Source organism: Sinocyclocheilus grahami, unplaced genomic scaffold (genome assembly GCF_001515645.1).
Source record: "Sinocyclocheilus grahami isolate Dianchi unplaced genomic scaffold, SAMN03320097.WGS_v1.1 scaffold181.1, whole genome shotgun sequence".
Classification (NCBI taxonomy): Eukaryota; Metazoa; Chordata; class Actinopteri; order Cypriniformes; family Cyprinidae; genus Sinocyclocheilus; species Sinocyclocheilus grahami.
The window spans coordinates 1,509,765-1,529,926 of record NW_015505360.1 but is presented as its reverse complement, the minus strand read 5'-3'; the positions used below and the strand labels follow the sequence as shown (position 1 = coordinate 1,529,926).

The following is a 20,162-nucleotide window of genomic DNA, read 5'->3' as shown; positions in this document are numbered from 1 at the left end:
AGCTGTAAATGCAGTGTGAATAATCACCACTTGTTATTGCGGTAAGCGTGCGGGTTGATGATGTCCCTGACGAAGCTGTAATAATGGCCGCCGTCTGCCGTGCCCGTGTGCACCGTCACACCGATGAGGTCATACTCGTAACTCTCCACCACTTTGGCATCACTGTCGTCACGGAAACCTGCGAATGACATCATGATTAGCCGACTGGAGAAGACCAACACAATTTAAATAGGCTGTGTTTCGGCAGAACAATCGCTTTACCTTCCTTCCTGTCTCCCTTGGCCATGAGGAAGTCCTCGGTGTACGGCGTCATGTCGAGCCGCAGCGGGAAAGAAAAGTGCGTGTTTACTTTTTCCTTCATCATGGTCACCATGTTGAATGTATAGCGCATGGTGTTAAAGCTCAAGATCCGCGGGAGCTTCTTAAAACAAGCCCTGAGAGACAGAAAGAGCTGTCAGAAAATATTCAGGTGCCTTGACAGAAAGATTTCAGCTCTCAGAGGAAGAAAAAAAGCAAACTTTACCGTTTTTCAGCGCGGACTTTCTTCCCACACTGAGAGCAGGTGTACATGTTATCACCCTCCAGAGTGTCCTTAATGGTCACCTCGTCCAGAGACTCCTGAAGCACAGAGACGGAGACACGGATGATGCATTTATATTCATTTTAGGGCTGGATTCTGTTTGACTGGTGGTTTCAGTAACACTCAATCGGGGGAATAAAAGGACTTGAAATGCTTCATTTGTGTGCTCTGGTTATCTCGTTGACTTATTCTTAACCAACAGGACAACCCTGTCACATTACTTTTTTATAATATGTTTCTTCATCTGCATATCAGAATGATTTCTGAAGGATCATGTGACACTGAAGACTGGAGTAATGATGCTGAACATTCAGCTTTGATCTCAGCAACAAATTTCATTTTACAATGTATTCAAATAGAAAACAGTTATTTTTTTACTGTATTTTTGATTTAAAAAAAAAAAAATGTATTCAAATAGAAAACAGTTATTTTTTTACTGTATTTTTGATCAATGTAGCTTTGGTGAACATAAGAGACTTCTCTCTCTCTCTCTCTCTCTCAAAAAAAACTTTTAAACAGTATTTGGTTTATATATATAAAAAAAAAATTATATTGTTGTTTTATGATTAAGGCATTTTCTGATATAACAGTTTGATCTCATTCAAACTCTGTAATGTAATCTCACATTACATTATGAGAGCAATATGTAAAAAACAATAAAGCAGTCTTAAGTAGTATTTCATTATGTTTTATACTTATTTTGGCCTCATCAAGCTCTGTAATGAGAAAAAACGACACCGATCATTTTTTATTTTTTTTTGGCAGACAAAGTATTTCTCTTGCACGAAGTACAAAAAAAAACTGACTGAAAATAATGTGGTGTTATTTACAGACAAGGCTATTATTAGCCATTCTTCCACTGACCCACCCAAAACATGTCGATTGTAATAGTGTTTATCTATTATGGATTACTAATATATATTTTTTCCGATTACAATGTGTGACATAAAAATAGAGCAATGTTTACTCAGTAAACAATTCAAATATTAAGTGCATCAATACCAAACGTACTGTTGCAGGCTTGAAATGATATAGTGCTTTAGCATTAGTAACTACAAATAGCTATCGGTACTATGCAAAGCTACCATCACATGACATTTAAAAAAAAACAACATCCACTGAAAAACCCATATTTAGTAGTAAAACCTCTAAATCCTGTTCCTGCTAATGACCTGTACACAAAGAGCATGGAGTTTCCTTCAGATGAGTGTGTTTATGTGTGTGAAAATGAGAAACACTCACATAGATGTTCTTCATATCGGCCACCTGACATCTGACTGTGTAAAACTCCTCAGCCGTCTGACTCACGTGATCACAGTCCTACACACACACACACACACACACAGATATCCAATTAAACGCTCATCCACGACCGGTCTCTTTCAGAAAAGACACATCCACACACAAGAGCTGCAGGTTCAAACAGCTCAAGTCTTACCAGTGAAACCACATTGTTGGTGATGATGCCTCCAAACAGCGTTTTGACTGTGTTTTTCTGAAACAACAAGCACACGAGCATTACAAGTGTGTGCCTGTTTCACTAAACTCACTCGAAGCGGTTTTTAAACACACAGAGACGGATGTCGTACCAGGTCCTGAGACATCTCCTCTATCTTGGTGATGAGGTCTGTGAAGAACTCGGTCATGTCTTTCTGCTCTCCTGTGTTCAGAGGCTGTTTGTCCATCGTGTAGGTCTTACAGAAGGGACGAGGGTTATACGCCTTCCTCTCACTCTCCTGCACATCGGAGAAACATTCAAATCACATCTGCAGTCATGAGATTACATCATGTGATAAAGTCACATACCATTAGATAAGTGAACATCTTCTGCAGCTCCAGCAATGTGGTCTTATGCTTGATGTCCTCTGAATACTGTATATCAACACAGACAAACACAGATATTACTATAAAGCACAAATCCAACAAACCATTTTAAACCAAACAATGGCGTCTGTGTGTTACTAAACAAAAAGCCACGCAGGAATGTACATTTCAACTATTTTAAACTGTTGTAAAATGATGGTAATGCATGGCCTGTCATGAATTATCACATTTATGTCACGACAGCTTAGATGCTTCTATTCAGCAAGGACATATTCAATTGATCAAGAGTAAAAGTAAAAGCATCTATAATGTTGCAAAAGATTTCTATTTCAAATAAATGCTGTTGTTTTGAACTTTCTATTCATCACAAAATCCTGAAACAAAACGTATCATAGTTTTACGCAAAATATTAAGTTTCATTATTTCAACATTGATAATAATCAGAAATGTTTCTTGAGCAGCAAATCAGCATATCAGAATGATTTCTGAAGAATCATGTGACACTGGAGTAATGATGCTGAAAATTCAGCTTTGATCACAGGAATAAACTACATTTTATAATATATAACAAATAGAAAACAGCTGATCAGATCAGACTTGTTTTATGAACTCACTTTAGCAGTAAAGACGGCCTGTCTGGCCTCCGGGATCATGTAGAGCTGTTGAATGGTGGAGGCCAGGTAACACGTGGCGCCAAGGTTAGTCAATCCCACAAAACGGCACTCTGCTCTGACATCATCATGAGGCCAGTAATCCCATTTATACGGAGCATGCGATGCTAAAAAAAGCAAACAAACAAACACCAAAGATCAAACCAAAGCGCGTATGTTTACATATACGCAAGTATGCATTTATCAGTGTTGATATTAACAAAAACTATTAAAATTGTTTTCGTTAATTGAAATTAAGCTGTGAAAATACAATAATATAAAATACTTAAAAAAAAAAAAAATTTAAATTAGAGCTGCACGATTAATCGAATGCGATTGTCATGCGCATCGCCAGTTCTGTGATTAGTAGTAAACCTCCAGCACGTGCTTTCAGATGGAGCAGCATTTAATACACAGAGCCGTTGTTCACTGACAAGCTACGCAAAATCGAGTTCCTAATCGCAGACCGATTTAATCGTGCGATTATGAAATCGTTCTGCAATTATGAAAGCTGTTTGCGTATCTTCTCAGTGAACTACGGCTTTGTGAAGTAAATGCTGCTCCATCTGAGAGCACGTGAAAATACCACATTTAATAACATGTTTTTACTCCAAACTCAAATCATAACGTCAGTCGAGTGTTTGAAATAAATCCTTCTGTGAGATGATGTGGCTTCTTACACAGAATAAGGCACGCAACATGTATTCATTGTATTCTAAGCAGTGATAAAGGCTATGTTTCAGCGCGAGAGCGCCCTCTGGCTTTCGGATGGAGATTTACTGCTGATCACAGAACCGTGCTTCACTGAAAGATACACATGACAATTGCAGCTTCTGCCTAATTGCGATCGTGATTTAATTTCGATTAATCTTGCAGCTCTAGTTTACTTCACTCACTCACTTAAATTGAAATACTAAAATTACTAAAAATAAAAATGGAAAAAAAGAAAGCAAAAAATTTATTTAAATTTAAAAACAAAAAAACTAATAAAAATATAATGTAAATTTTGTGTATGTTTTTTAATACTTGTGAGCTCTAAAAAGCATAGTGAAACCTCCTAAAATCAATTTATGAGGACAACCTTGATAAAAAATAATTCTTTATCTAAATAAGGGTTTGGATTTTAAAAAATCAATCAGTAACACTTTACAATAACCATCTTTAGTTAATGCATTAACTAACCATGAGCAATACATTTGTTACAGAATTTATAAATCTTTGTTAATGTTAGTTAATAAAATACACCTGTTCCTTGTTAGTTCATGTTAGATCAGGTTTATTAAACAATATTAACAGATATTACATCAGAAAGTTCTGATTGAAAAAAAATATTAGTACCAAGCGGCAACCTTCCGCTCTCTCTCGTGAAACCAACACGGAAGTGACTAAAACAACTCCCTTTTGGAGCCAGCCTCTAGCGGCCAGTCGATGGGCTCCCCATGTTAAAATGCCCAACTTTACAGCAAAAAATAAATAAATTTACAGCCTGGTACAAAACGTGATCTATATAGCTAATTTAATGCCCTTCATAACAACTGTGAGAGGGGTGAATTTTTTTTATAACTCATCCGTTTAAATCATATTAAGCCTTAAAGTTGTGCATAATTAAGGGTGTGGCCACTTGAGTGACAGGTGGATTGCCGCTGCTGTCACCACCGTCGAGCTAGGTGGGCATGGCTTCAGCAACCAGCTCCTGCCTCTTTGCCCATTTTCGATTATTCGGGAGTGACGCTCGGTGACGGGCTGCCAAGATGACGACGGCCGGCTCCGCCTACTTTAGGCTTCAAAAACGCTCCTCAGAAATAAACAGGTGACGTCACAGACACTACGTCCATGTTTTTATACAGTCTATGATCAGTACATGTAATGATATTAACATTACAAAGAATTTTTCATTGTTAGTTCATGTTAACTAACTACGGTTAACTAAGAAAGTTTATAGTAAAGTGTTACCAAAAATCTAATCAGCCTAATTTAAAGACAACACAAATCGGAAATGTCCACAGAAGAACGGTGCAACACACTCATGGTTGTAGCGCTCACCCTGCATGTGCTGTGACATGACCCAGTTGTGCAGCAGTCTGTAGTTCTCCACCGAACCCTTGACCACCTCCACCAGCAGGTCGTAGGCCGCGGCGCGTGCCGCGGGACTCTTGCATTTGGGCTGCTGCCGGTCCTTCAGGCTGGGCAGCAGGAACAGCAGGTCATACGTGTCCCTGAGGAACTCCTGACCCTCCCGAGAAAACTTAAAGGGAGGTTTGTGCTTCAGGACGCTGGTGGCGAGACGCAGGAGACCTGTCAGACCGTCATCCTCGATCGCCCCGTCTTGCTGGTCCAAAATCTCACGACTGCAAGTGGAAAAACAACAGCATGTGTATTTAGAAAGATAAATCGTGCATTTTTGCTCAGTTACTTTCTTAGTAGCATAATGTTACCAGTGATTTTCCATTAAAACTAAAAACGTTTGTTTGCTTGTGGTTGCACTCTGAAGGGGTAAGTTACGGGTTCATAAGGAAACTGATGCCGTAACCCAAGCAAAAGGAGCGTGTTTGACCTGCGGATGCAGTCGGCGAGGTGTCGCGCCAGAGCGTCCAGGTCCAGCAGGGTGGTCTGACTGGCGTCTTTCACGTGGATGTTGTCAATGAGTTTACAGAGCAGCCAGAAATACTCCTTACAGCCGGTGTGAAACAAGGCCTCCTCCTCAAAATCCTCCAGCTGCACCGGCAAAACGCACACACATACATTCATTTAAAGGAATTGTGCATCTGAGTCAGAGTTGTTATCTAAACTAAAACTTTAACGTTAACTAAAACGAAATCTATTAAAAACATTTTGGGTTCACTGAAATAAAGCGGAAATAGAAAATAACTAATTAATATAAATTATAAATATAATGTAATTTATATTTAAATGATAAATATACATATTAGCAACAAAAATGTTGCCTTGGCAACTAACTTAAAAAGGTTTGTGTACTATAAGTACTAAATGAATAAAACTAAACATGAAAAATAATTTAAAACCTGAAATGGATGCATGAAGCCATTTTTAAAACTAAAATAAAATAAATGAAGTAAAAAAAATTCATTCTAATTTAAATCTACTATTTAGAAATATTAAATAAAATGACAAAAGCACATTATAACATTATCAAAAACTAAAATGAAAGCAAATTATATATATATATATATATATATATATATATAATTAAACAATATTAACAGATATTACATCAGAAAGTTCTGATTGAAAAAAAATATTAGTACCAAGCGGCAACCTTCCGCTCTCTCTCGTGAAACCAACACGGAAGTGACTAAAACAACTCCCTTTTGGAGCCAGCCTCTAGCGGCCAGTCGATGGGCTCCCCATGTTAAAATGCCCAACTTTACAGCAAAAAATAAATAAATTTACAGCCTGGTACAAAACGTGATCTATATAGCTAATTTAATGCCCTTCATAACAACTGTGAGAGGGGTGAATTTTTTTTATAACTCATCTGTTTAAATCATATTAAGCCTTAAAGTTGTGCATAATTAAGGGCGTGGCCACTTGAGTGACAGGTGGATTGCCGCTGCTGTCACCACCGTCGAGCTAGGTGGGCATGGCTTCAGCAACCAGCTCCTGCCTCTTTGCCCATTTTCGATTATTCGGGAGTGACGCTCGGTGACGGGCTGCCAAGATGACGACGGCCGGCTCCGCCTACTTTAGGCTTCAAAAACGCTCCTCAGAAATAAACAGGTGACGTCACAGACACTACGTCCATGTTTTTATACAGTCTATGATCAGTACATGTAATGATATTAACATTACAAAGAATTTTTCATTGTTAGTTCATGTTAACTAACTACGGTTAACTAAGAAAGTTTATAGTAAAGTGTTACCAAAAATCTAATCAGCCTAATTTAAAGACAACACAAATCGGAAATGTCCACAGAAGAACGGTGCAACACACTCATGGTTGTAGCGCTCACCCTGCATGTGCTGCGACATGACCCAGTTGTGCAGCAGTCTGTAGTTCTCCACCGAACCCTTGACCACCTCCACCAGCAGGTCGTAGGCCGCGGCGCGTGCCGCGGGACTCTTGCATTTGGGCTGCTGCCGGTCCTTCAGGCTGGGCAGCAGGAACAGCAGGTCATACGTGTCCCTGAGGAACTCCTGACCCTCCCGAGAAAACTTAAAGGGAGGTTTGTGCTTCAGGACGCTGGTGGCGAGACGCAGGAGACCTGTCAGACCGTCATCCTCGATCGCCCCGTCTTGCTGGTCCAAAATCTCACGACTGCAAGTGGAAAAACAACAGCATGTGTATTTAGAAAGATAAATCGTGCATTTTTGCTCAGTTACTTTCTTAGTAGCATAATGTTACCAGTGATTTTCCATTAAAACTAAAAACGTTTGTTTGCTTGTGGTTGCACTCTGAAGGGGTAAGTTACGGGTTCATAAGGAAACTGATGCCGTAACCCAAGCAAAAGGAGCGTGTTTGACCTGCGGATGCAGTCGGCGAGGTGTCGCGCCAGAGCGTCCAGGTCCAGCAGGGTGGTCTGACTGGCGTCTTTCACGTGGATGTTGTCAATGAGTTTACAGAGCAGCCAGAAATACTCCTTACAGCCGGTGTGAAACAAGGCCTCCTCCTCAAAATCCTCCAGCTGCACCGGCAAAACGCACACACATACATTCATTTAAAGGAATTGTGCATCTGAGTCAGAGTTGTTATCTAAACTAAAACTTTAACGTTAACTAAAACGAAATCTATTAAAAACATTTTGGGTTCACTGAAATAAAGCGGAAATAGAAAATAACTAATTAATATAAATTATAAATATAATGTAATTTATATTTAAATGATAAATATACATATTAGCAACAAAAATGTTGCCTTGGCAACTAACTTAAAAAGGTTTGTGTACTATAAGTACTAAATGAATAAAACTAAACATGAAAAATAATTTAAAACCTGAAATGGATGCATGAAGCCATTTTTAAAACTAAAATAAAATAAATGAAGTAAAAAAAATTCATTCTAATTTAAATCTACTATTTAGAAATATTAAATAAAATGACAAAAGCACATTATAACATTATCAAAAACTAAAATGAAAGCAAATTATATAGTATATAAATAATACTAAACTAACATGAGCACATAGACATTGTCAGTGTTTGTACTTACTCTCAGGGGTTTAAGCGCTTGTGCGTCTGGCAGGAACTTGAGCAGTGTGGACGCGGCGAGCAGCAGGAAGGATCTATTGATGGATTCTCCTCCCTCCAGACCGGACAGAGACAGCTTATACAGACCACTGCACGCCTCCTGACGCACCGCCGTCTGCAGATACAATACGACAATACAAACTATAAAAATACAACCCAAAACGGCATTCCTGCAGCTCAAACAGCAGAGCGTGGTGACAGCAATGTCAAGGTCATGCGTTTGATTCCCAGGGAACACAACTCATGATAAATGTATACCCTGAATGCAATGTAAGTGACTTTCGATAAACTGTCTGCCAAATGCATAAATGTAACTTTTAAAAAATAAATAAATGGCATTCACAAAACATTTAACCTAGAATATTCAATATATATCACATAAATATTTTGTGCAAAGTAGCTCAGAGCTTGTTTTTTTTGACTGGTTTTAATAGCTATGGTTTGATTGGGGGATATAATTGTTCCCCGCTCAGGTAACCTCAATTTGATCAGTAGAATTAATTTCAGAGATGGATAAAATCATGACATTCTTTCGTTTACCTCAGGTATGAGCAGCGTGAGCTTCTTTAGCCAGTCATGCAGATGTTCACTATCAGCCAGGCTGGATTTCACCAGAGAACAGCAGTGAGCCCAGCTCACCAGCAGCCACATGGAGAAATGAGTCACTGCGTAAACATTATTAATAAATATTAATGAAACGTCACCAGTAATGAGAGAAAAGTCAAAACCCTCACATATATATGTGACCCTGGAGCACAAAAGCAGTGTTAAGTCGCTGGGGTATATTTGTAGCAATAGCCCAAAATACATTGTGTGGGTCAAAATTATAGATTTAGGGATTATAGGAATTATAGGATATTTAGTAAAGATCATGTTCCATGAAGATATTTTGTAAATTTCCTACTGTAAATATATCAAAATTTAATTTTTGATTAGTAATACGCATTGCTAAGAACTTCATTTGGACAACTTTAAAGGCGATTTTCTCAATATTTAGATTTTTTTGCATCCTCAGATTCCAGATTTTCAAATAGTTGTATAAATCGAAAAATTGACCCTTATGATTGGTTTTGTGGTCCAGGGTCACATATAAATAACCAATGATGTGCTTACCCTCGTGTCTGGATCTGTGATCTGATTGAGCCTTTAAAACCCTGCAGGATAATCACAATACAGAAGGTAAAAAACAAAACCGGTAAGTAAATAAAAAAAGATGGGGTATATTTGTAGCAATAGCCCAAAATACATTGTGTGGGTCAAAATTATAGATTTAGGGATTATAGGAATTATAGGATATTTAGTAAAGATCATGTTCCATGAAGATATTTTGTAAATTTCCTACTGTAAATATATCAAAATTTAATTTTTGATTAGTAATACGCATTGCTAAGAACTTCATTTGGACAACTTTAAAGGCGATTTTCTCAATATTTAGATTTTTTTGCATCCTCAGATTCCAGATTTTCAAATAGTTGTATAAATCGAAAAATTGACCCTTATGATTGGTTTTGTGGTCCAGGGTCACATATAAATAACCAATGATGTGCTTACCCTCGTGTCTGGATCTGTGATCTGATTGAGCCTTTAAAACCCTGCAGGATAATCACAATACAGAAGGTAAAAAACAAAACCGGTAAGTAAATAAAAAAAGAAATGAAAAGGAGTCCTCACGGGTGAGGATCTTGTGTATGCGCATGCTATTCACCTGTGTGCCAGATTGTCGTATGTGTAGGCCACGTTGATGAGCCGCTGGATGAGGTTGGTGCCTTGAACAAGACTTAGAAAAACCTGACAGAGAAGACAATGCCAAAATTAGAAAAAGCTCGCATACACAGAAAAATCAATTTAGAAGCAGTTTCACACCTCTGTGAGACGAGGTATATGCAGGCCCTTCCCATGATCCCCGGCAGTTTTGCGGGACTTCCCTGGCCACGCCCTCTTCCTCTGTGTGTCCGTGAGACCAGACCAGGCAAAAACGTCATGATAGGCCAGGTCCAGATCGGCCGGATCCACCGCAAACTGACAAATGAGCTTCAGCAGACACGCGAGACAGTCCAACAACCACTAGAGCGAGAGAAGAGAAGACACATGATATCCACAGCCGCGGAAAAGAAAGAGCCCTGGACTTATTTCACTTCAAAGTCAAAAGAAGAAGGAAAAAAAAAACGAAAAAAAAAAACTTGCAAACGTTACACGACACGGCTTGTTCTTGACACTCACCACAGTCCAGGATTCTTGCTCTTTCGGCTCTAAAATTGCAGAGTTAAAAATGTCCAGCAGAAGCTGAAGACCTCCAGACGACACAAACTACAGGAGAGAGAGACAGGTGCAGACTGTCATTCAGTTCAAATACACACTACGCAGAGCACACGGACTGGAACATACATGTTAACAACTACAAATCGCATAATAGTTTTACTAAAACCCATAGATTAGGTGTTCCAATGAGTGCAGTTACCTAGTCCATAAGTCAGTGAACAATAGCAACAGATGGAAGCGTGAGAGGAGGCGTTTGTACCTTACAGCTCCAAGTGTTCTTGCTGTTCTCGATCTGTTCCTCACTGGAGTCGTCAGAGTCTGGATACAGATCACTGTAACTGCCCTGAAACACAAATACACACATGTTTCAAGAGAAAGAACATCTGCACGTGTGAAGATGATGATCTGAGTGTGATTCTGGATGTGTACCGTAGACTCGCGGTGAATCCTGCGGTTGGGTTTGCCGAGGGCCTCTATGATTTCTAAAGCGTAGAGCAGCTTATGAGGGCTCTTGATCCTCAACAGATCCTTCCAGCACAAACCGTCAGATCCCTAAAGTCACAATGAACACAAATTTCATGCAGTGCATGGCAAATATATATATATTTATATTAGAGAAGCACCGATATGTCAGCAGCCGAAAATGGCATTTTTGGTTTTCGGTTGTCCAGCAGTGTTCAGCACACAGGTTTCTCTCTCCCTCTAGCCGTCGTCACTGTGTAGTGTGACGCTCCTCTCAATATTCTGCTCTATGAATGTGCGTTTTAGTAGTTTTATGATGGATGGATGCACTTTTTTAGGATTCAAAAACAGGGGCACCACTCACTGACAGCTTGGAAGAGCCAGGACATTTTTAAATATAACTGCGATTGTGTTCATCTGAAGGAGGAATGTCAAAATACGCCTAGGATACCCTGAGGGTGAATAAATCATGGGCTAATTTTCATTTTTGGGTGAACTATCCCTTTAATACCAATATATGTTCTGTCCAACTTTGTGTTACTTTAAATAAAAGTGTAGTTATTTTATTGGCTTGTGTTTTTTTTATTCAGTTTTTGTTTTACGGAGTAAAATTAAAGTCTTGAAAATTACTTTATATTATTTAATAAAATAATAAATAATTATTACAAAGCATTTTCGGTTTCGGTTTCGGTTTCAGCCAAGTGCATCCAGAATTTTCCGTTTCGGTGCTTCCCTAATATACATATGTATCAGTTTTTTTGCCCCCAAAAAACGAACAACTATTTGTTTATGCAGATACATATGCAGAAAGAATTTTCACTTTGAGCTAGCAAAGGTACATTTTAAATAATAATAATTAAATGTGCAATTTTGAAATAGAAAGACTTTTGAGTATTAAAAAAAAATACTGGGGTACATCTCGATGGTCATCTGCACAGACACAGAAAGCTTTATTAAACTCAGAGTGATGTCTGAGCAGACACTAGCGATGAGGAAGATGATGATGATGACGAAGGCGCACCTTGTCAGGCAGTCCTGCTGGCTGACACACGATCCTGAGCGGGAGAGACTGTTTATCACTGAGAGCTTTCAGTTTTTTTGCTTATGGGCTTGTGTGTGCTATATACATCAGACAGTCAGAGTCTGTGGATGTTCTATTTGTGGTTCAGATGCGATAGAGTCACAGTCGTCTGTTTTCTGTGCATGTACCTGGGAAGTCCTGCTGGCGGCTGGTTTGACCGAACTCCTGCAGCTGTGCCTGCTGGCTGAGCTGATCCTTCTGAAGATTCTCATACCAGTGCGTGACCTCTGCCCTCAGATCAGCCACCTGATCGCTGGGGTACATCTCGATGGTCATCTGCACAGACACAGAAAGCTTTATTAAACTCAGCGTGATGTCTGAGCAGACACTAGCGATGAGGAAGATGATGATGATGATGAAGGCGCACCTTGTCAGGCAGTCCTGCTGGCTGACACACGATCCTGAGCGGGAGAGACTGTTTATCACTGAGAGCTTTCAGATGACTGCTGATGCCCGTGCCCTCAATCTGCCACTGCCGCAGGTGATACGCAAACCTGAACACACACATTCAATTCAGCATCCGTTTACATTCTAATATATATATAAAAAAAAAAAGGAGAAATGCCACTTCTCGTGTAAACATGGTTTTTGTGTGTACCTGCGTCTGAAGGCCTCCAGGTGTGTTTTGAGCAGCAGCAGTCCTCTCTCTATGATGGTCAGGCTGGAGTGGGCGTCTTTCTCCAGGTTAGCAGACGCCATCATCAAGCTCTCCATACACTTACTGATGAACTCCTGCTCCTTCTCCAGACCCGTTTTACCTGCGGTCACACAGACTAATAAATACATCGCATTGCACACTTACTTATATTCATAATACAAAACAAAAAACACAGCCATCACACTCCAATGGGACAAACTGCAGATTTAATCAGTGTAATCAAATGATGTAAAAACACCTGCCATTTGAAGGATTTGTCAGTTCATCAAAACCAAAACTCAACCCTCATTTACTTATTTATTTGTTTATTTATTCACTCTTTCATTATCTATCTATCTATATATCCATCTATCCGTTGTTCTATCCATCGTTCTATCTATCTATCTATCTTAGTAGTTTAAACTAAAAGAGACATTAAGTTTCTTACCAGTTATTTCAGCATTATTTATATACTATCATAGTATTTATTAATTTTTTAATACATGTAATAAATATATTTTTTGTTTTAATCTTAGTTTATTATTATTATTTTTTTTAATATGACTATTTAGGCTTAATTTATTCTTCTTTCAGCTTAGTAGTTATTAACTTCCAGGCAACATTTCTAATATTTGTTTACTTTCAATTTTTTTCCATCTAACATTTACATTTTATTTCTGCTATATTTCAATTAACAAATATTTTAAAATATTTTTATAGTTAACAATAATAACCCTTTTACAACATAACAAAAAAAATCGAAATCAATACGTTCTTGGTAAAACTTAAAAAAAAAACATTTAAAGTACTTTAAATGTTTTTTTAAAAGTTTTACCAAGAAAGTATTGAAGTACTTTAAAAAATGTCGCATAGGTAGCATTAAAAGCTAAAAAAAAAAGCTTCTTCCTTCATCTAATCAACACTGATCTGACATCAGCTGAATAACTGAACACTAGTTTGCTTTACCAAGAAAGTATTGAAGTACTTTAAAAAATGTCGCATAGGTAGCATTAAAAGCTAAAAAAAAAGCTTCTTCCTTCATCTAATCAACACTGATCTGACATCAGCTGAATAACTGAACACTAGTTTGCTTATCACTGAATTGAACTTGTTTCATAATGAATGAACTTTACACAGTTACTGAACTGAACCAACGCTGAACTAATCTGAAGTGCATAATGACACATTAATCAGTCACAGTTGATTTAGAGCAGAATTTGGATTTGCCTCATTTTTGAAGTTTGAATCTGATTCTGTTACTTTGCGTTTAATACTGTGAAACTGTCTTTAAACAATCTCTACTGCATAAAGTGCTATAAAAATAAAGGTGACTTGACGACTGAAACTGAGGGGTTATCAAAATGTAAATGTTCAATGGTTATGAATGATACAACATATGTAAGTGTTTGGTGTTTACTGACCGCTGATGTAATAGGAGTTGATGTACTGGATGGCAGCGCGGCTGATGTCTGCAGACTGAGCCCTCAACGCGATTCCCCACAGCTGATCCATACCACACAACTACAGAAAGACAGAGAGAACGGTCAGGGAAAACACATCGAGAGAAACCGCAGAGATTTTGAGATCCGCTGCTGTGAACCTCGCAGTTGGAGCTGCTGTCGTAGGCGCTGGTGGCCAGACGAGCCAGATTGCACAGATGCTGAAACAAATTGAGTCCCGTCATGCTGATCGTCTCCGGCTTCAGCTGAGGCATCTGAGAAAGAGAGAGAGAACCACCTGATGAAAGGTTAATTCTCATGGCACGCACTGCATAAAAGATGTGTTTCAACGATACGGTGGCCAGACCTTCTCCAGGAAGAGGTGTTTGTATGTCTCCATGCCCATGGCGTGCTGGTCTTTACTGCGGACCTGGTTTAGGAACCAGTGCAGGGCGTCGTCGTAACACTCGGAGTCCTCCACTAAACAGTGCCACAGGATGTCCACCTGCTCCAGACTCAACCCTGACACACACACACGGGATATTCGTATAGTTACATATGGGGCAATTCTCATATGCAGCGACGTGTGAAAGATAAAGACGCTCACTGAAGTGGTCAGGTGATCCGAGCGTTGAGAACACACAGGTGAGGAACTGCAGACGCACCTGCACCTCTGCACTGTGACTGTACCTGAGACACACAGGATGTTAACACTGCACTTCATATGCAAAATTCAGACAAAAAATTGTAAAAAAAAACAAAAAGAAATTAATACATTGACATGACAGGGAAGACATTTTTGACAGGTTACAAATATTAGAACTTTCCATTCATCAAAGAATCCTGAAAAAAATGGAAATTTCTGATTTCTGAACTGATTTCAGTACTGATAATAATTATAAGAAGAAATGTTTCTTGAGCAGCAAATCAGCATATTAGAGTGATTTCTGAAGGATCATGTGACACTGAAGAATGGAGTAATGATGCTGAAAATTCAGCAATAAATTACATATTATTATATATTGAAATAGAAAACAGTTGTTTTAAATTGTAATAATATTTTACAATATTGTAGTTTTTACTATGTTTTTGCATAATGTTTCAAAAACATTGAAAAAAATCCTACCGACCCCAAATTTTGAAGAGTAATATAGAAATAGAGACACTAAACTTACAGAGCAAATTTGTGGTGCTGCTCTCTCACTTCCTGGATATAGTGTAACAGATCATCAAAAAAGAGCTTCATCATGTGCAGTTCCTTTTCCGCCCACCTGTAGCACAGGAAGAACTCTCAGAATCACCCATAAAGTGGTCTAAGTTTCAAGTAATGACAACATGGATAGCAGTGATGGGCAGAGTTTTTCTTACATGGTTATCCAGTGAGTGTCGTAGCTAGAGCCGAACTGCTGGAAGGTCCCGAAGAGCTTCGGCAGCAAACGCAAAGACACCACCACTGACCTGATGAACACAAGCAGAAACAAAACAATCAAATATCTCCTACTGGAGAAACCCAAACCTCTTCAGCAGTTTCATACAGCACTTCATATATCTGTGATGGTCTCACCGGTGGTTGGCGAGGTTCTCCAGACAGCCCTCGATGAAACGCATGCGGATCTGACGGTCAGTGAACCAGCAGACCAGAGAGCACAACAGCTTCTCTGCCTCATTAATCAAGCCTTCTGATAGGTGGATCTAGTCACCGAGACAACACGAGAATCACATCACTGACTCTAAATGTTAAATACTTCGAATAGTCTGTTGTGAGGTAAACATACCGCATTGTCATCCTGGACCAGGTCCCAAAGAAGGGTGTTGCCTTTCTTGCAGACGTTGTCCAGGTTGATGTCGGTCACCGTGTGCACAGAGTACTGATGTTTGTGCACCGCCGGACCTGGAGCAGACATTTAGAAAAACATCAGACAAACTATCGTGTGACTTCTGTTTGAAATCAGATTCGAGTAAGTTTAGGTAAAATGGACTGTAGAATCAAGAACATCATCATCGCAACCACTCAGAAGACCCTTGAAACCATCAAAACACCCTAATAACCACAGGGCAACACCTCAGAAATCCAGCAACTATCCAAAACCCAATTACCACAGAGCAACACTATAGCAACCACTTAGAATACCTTACAAACCTAGCAACACCCTAGAAACCACTCAGAACACAGGGCTCCAGACAAAAAATAATAATAAATAAATATATAAAGGCACCATTGGCTCCAATAAGAAACAAAATTAGGCATCAGATAATTTTTTTAAGTGCCACAGAATAAATGTGTTTTATATATTTTTTAACACTTTAACATTTCAGTCATACTTGAAGTTTATGTTTCATCTTGTCTTGTCTTTATCAGCATTTTAATCCATCTTGTAGATGTCCTGGGAACTAAGGTTCACTAACTAAACTTCTTTTCCAACTTGAGAACTATATACAGTCACAAAGAATAGATTATTACACAGAATCTGTGCCAATAATCACAGACCATAATTATATCAGCATCACTTGACCCTTGAGTGTAGTTTGAGCTCCTCCTCAATGCATCCCATAAATGCTGTCATATGTCCTGCACACATCCAGTCTGTTTTTCTTCATTAGTAACATGCAATTATATAGGTGTTGAATTTTACCTTTAGCTCCTTGCATTCTTTCTTATCAAGTGGACAACAGGTTAAGTAAAAATAGGAATATGCAATATAGCGCATAAATTTGGCAAAATGCTCCTCTTTATAGTTATTTTTTTTAGCTGACTAATGAGCTTATGGACGCCGAATGGGTATTCTGTGGTAAATGTATTGTTACGTGGCATTGTTTACAAGCTTTACACATTTTCCGCAGTTTGAAACACTGAATGAGCGATTACATGAGACATTTCAGTAAGATGTACTGTAGGCTCTCTTATAATATACCTGTTGATGTTCATTCATGTTTATTTCATACTATAGTAGTAAAGAGAAAGAAATGATGGGTTCACGTGCCGCTTGAACTGAGGCGCTAAAGCGATCACTCATGCCGCATTAAAGAGCACCAAAATGGCTTTTTGTTTGACTTTTTATTTAACAATTTATTGTTTGACTTTCATTATGAATTTGGCAGAATTTTAAAGCTGATCCTTTGTTTATTAAAAGGCAACAGAGCACAAAGCTTTTTGAGATTATTAGACGTCAAGTGCGCTACAAATAATATAAAGTTCACGCATTAAAGGCACAATATGTAATTTTTTGCCACTAGAGGGCGCGTATTCAAAACAAACAAAGGCGTAGTTTGATGACGCAGTGACTGAGTGTGGAATCATGGGAGTTGTCGTCTTCATCCCCACAGCCGATGCAATCCGATGGGACTCATGCAGAAATCATGTTCTATGCCTAGCAACCACTTAGAACACCTTAAAAACCTAGCAATGCCCTAGAAATCACACAGAATACCCTAATTACAACTGAGCAACGCCCTAGAACACACCCAGAACATCCTAACACTGTGGCGGCAGTCTTTGGAGGTGTATGTACCTTGCACCAGATGTTCATGGTATATGGAGGCCAGGTTAGGCAGGTGTTGCTGCAGGTGCGAGCTGAGCTCTGCGTGCGAGTTGATCTGGACCAGCTCCTCCTCACAGCCAGACTCCTCTCCATCAAAATCCGCCATGTTCTTCTCGGATTTGGCACTGACTTGAGAACTGCTGCAGCTCACGTCATCAGCGCTCAGCATGTCCTCTACCATGTGACTGTGGAGAGTGAAAGTCTGTGTTGAGAGTCTGTTACCAGAAGACACAACGGCTCTGCATTAAAACCTAGTGAGCTGTCTACCTAGACAACACTTTAAGGCATCAAAGCAACCTTTTAAAACACCTTCTTGGAATAGGCAATCCCAAAACACACTTATGATGTTCCATTGAAGTTAGGATGCTGCCTATGTAGACCGCTAGGGAGCTCACTAGGTTTTGGAACAGAGTTAACATTAAAACACAAAGTCACATTAAAAACCACTCACCCATCATGGTGGTGGTGATGATGATGGTGGTGATGATGATGGTGGTGATGCTGAGGGCCGATGAAACGCCTGCAGTTGAAGAGCTCATTGCCCATAGCCTCCGTCAGGAAGTCCGCTGGTCGAGGCATGCAGGGCGGCTCCTGGGAAACAGACGCTCCGTGTGAGGAGCCCATCTCTGTGCCACCCTGCTGTGGTTGCTGGGGGTTCTGGGATTGGGAATCAGCCTGCTCTCCTGACGTTCCCTCCAGGCACACAGATGAAGAAGAGCAAGGCTCGAGGATCCTAAGGGAAGAAGACGAGGCTACCATGGCAGCGGCTGCCTCTGGGGTGAAGGGAATGGATTTGGTTTTGGAAAGTCCGGGAGCGGAGGCGATGGAGCCGGGAACACCGGGCGGAATTCCGGGTCGCTCCGGAGGACCTTGGACCTCTCCGAGTGCTTCGCCGGCTTTGCGTTTACGCAGCTCTGACGTAGACGGCTCTCTGGAGTCTCTGGTTTCTTTCTGAGGGCTGCCCTCGGAGGCGACAACGGGCCTGTCGTCTTCGTCATCCTCATCGTCGTCTTCGTCATCCTCGTCATCGTCCTCTTCTTCTTCCTCCTCCTCTTCCTCCTCCTTCAAGGCCTCGCTGTCAGCCATGTCGTCGGAGTGCAGCTCGCTGCCCGGGCTGCCTGCTGATTGGCTGGCTCGGCTGGATCCAGCCTCATTGCTGGACGCCTCGCTGCGGCCGCTGCTGCTGCCCTCCTCGCCGCTGTTGGCCGTCTCATCAGAGCTGCCCTGCAGAGACTCCTGTGGAACGGCAAAAAACACCTAATTAGCTGAAGCTGAATGACATGATTTCAAATCATCTTTTGGAAAATGTGTCACCTCCGTGTCCGACAGCCTCTGCTGCCCTCGTTTTCCACTGCTCATGATCGGCTCGTCCATCTCCATGTCACTTCCTCCACTGTGATGCGTGTCGCTGTTGTCACTGCTCTCTGGGCTTCCTGCAGGAGAACCTGGGGGAAAAATAAAATATAAAATATAACCAAAAAGATGCTACATTGAGATCCTGAGTACATAAATTAAATCTTTCAACAAAAACTCTCAATTGCACTTAGAAATATTTCACATTTTAGTAGTAAAATAATTTGTGCACTCCATTTCATGTTGACTTTAATTGCCATTTTTTACTTTTCCTGGATTCTGACCTAAATTTAATACAATAATTCTAATACAGAATACATTAAAAAAAGCATACATCTACACCAACTTCTAACTGAGAAATCTCGATTTTAAATCTTTGGCAAGCACATCAAAAAGCAGATGTCAAACACAACACACCTTTCTTGTTGCCCATGGGAATGTTGGTGTTGAGCAGGGAGGCGAAAGAGCTCTGTTTGGACAGCTGAGTTTTGGCTGCCAGAGCGTTATTCCACAAGGCCTTGATCAACATGGACGCCAAATACAGTGTCTACACAAGCAGAGAAACAACTCAACAACCACATACTGGATAGCCAGGTAAGTTTTAGTCTGTTTCAAAGTATGTTAGTGAGAGCAGGCATCTAGTTTTGTATATGACTAAACTGGCTGTGTGTAACTCTTATGTGTGGATGTGGTCTGAGAACGTGTGTTACCTGTTCGGTGTGTGCGCTGGGGTGTAACCCTGACACCAGACTGAGCACGTGCCGCAGAGGAACAGGGTCCAGGTTCTTTATGAGCGAGGGGAACAGGTCATGGATGTAGCGACTGCAGTGTTTCAGCTAAAGACAGAGTGGAAAGAAAATTACTAAATTTAAAAATTAGTTTCTGATGCAGTACATAGCATGCAGCGTTGTTTTAGATTTATTTATATAACACTATTATAGTATTTATTCATATTTTAAATGAGCTTTTATTTTTATATTTTTGGTTTTCATGATATTTTAGTTTAAGCTGTAGTACTGTTACGTGCTTCTGTCATTTTAATTAGTTTAGTTTTAAAAGTATTTCTATTCAGCTTTCATTTATTTATTTTATTTCAGGTTTATATTCAGTAATAATTATATTCTGTAATTTTC

The 20,162-nt window shown here is 39.8% G+C and overlaps 1 protein-coding gene across 1 annotated transcript in view; it reads right to left on the bottom strand.

Annotated features, from left to right (window-relative positions):
- usp34 (ubiquitin specific peptidase 34) overlaps nt 1–20,162 on the bottom strand; it is a 56,149-nt gene that overhangs the window by 20,040 nt on the left and 15,947 nt on the right. Inside the window, 35 exon segments of the mRNA XM_016284350.1 lie at nt 28–178; nt 262–434; nt 524–618; nt 1,823–1,900; nt 2,019–2,075; nt 2,170–2,316; nt 2,387–2,452; nt 3,019–3,182; nt 7,026–7,330; nt 7,537–7,697; nt 8,222–8,374; nt 8,800–8,924; nt 9,811–9,851; nt 9,965–10,047; nt 10,123–10,323; nt 10,480–10,566; nt 10,778–10,861; nt 10,948–11,070; nt 11,962–12,035; nt 12,190–12,337; nt 12,429–12,555; nt 12,660–12,819; nt 14,120–14,219; nt 14,299–14,412; nt 14,505–14,659; nt 14,745–14,827; nt 15,313–15,408; nt 15,506–15,595; nt 15,702–15,829; nt 15,913–16,028; nt 17,647–17,861; nt 18,128–18,912; nt 18,991–19,121; nt 19,447–19,576; nt 19,740–19,865. Coding sequence (XP_016139836.1) covers nt 28–178; nt 262–434; nt 524–618; nt 1,823–1,900; nt 2,019–2,075; nt 2,170–2,316; nt 2,387–2,452; nt 3,019–3,182; nt 7,026–7,330; nt 7,537–7,697; nt 8,222–8,374; nt 8,800–8,924; nt 9,811–9,851; nt 9,965–10,047; nt 10,123–10,323; nt 10,480–10,566; nt 10,778–10,861; nt 10,948–11,070; nt 11,962–12,035; nt 12,190–12,337; nt 12,429–12,555; nt 12,660–12,819; nt 14,120–14,219; nt 14,299–14,412; nt 14,505–14,659; nt 14,745–14,827; nt 15,313–15,408; nt 15,506–15,595; nt 15,702–15,829; nt 15,913–16,028; nt 17,647–17,861; nt 18,128–18,912; nt 18,991–19,121; nt 19,447–19,576; nt 19,740–19,865 — 5,072 coding nt within the window.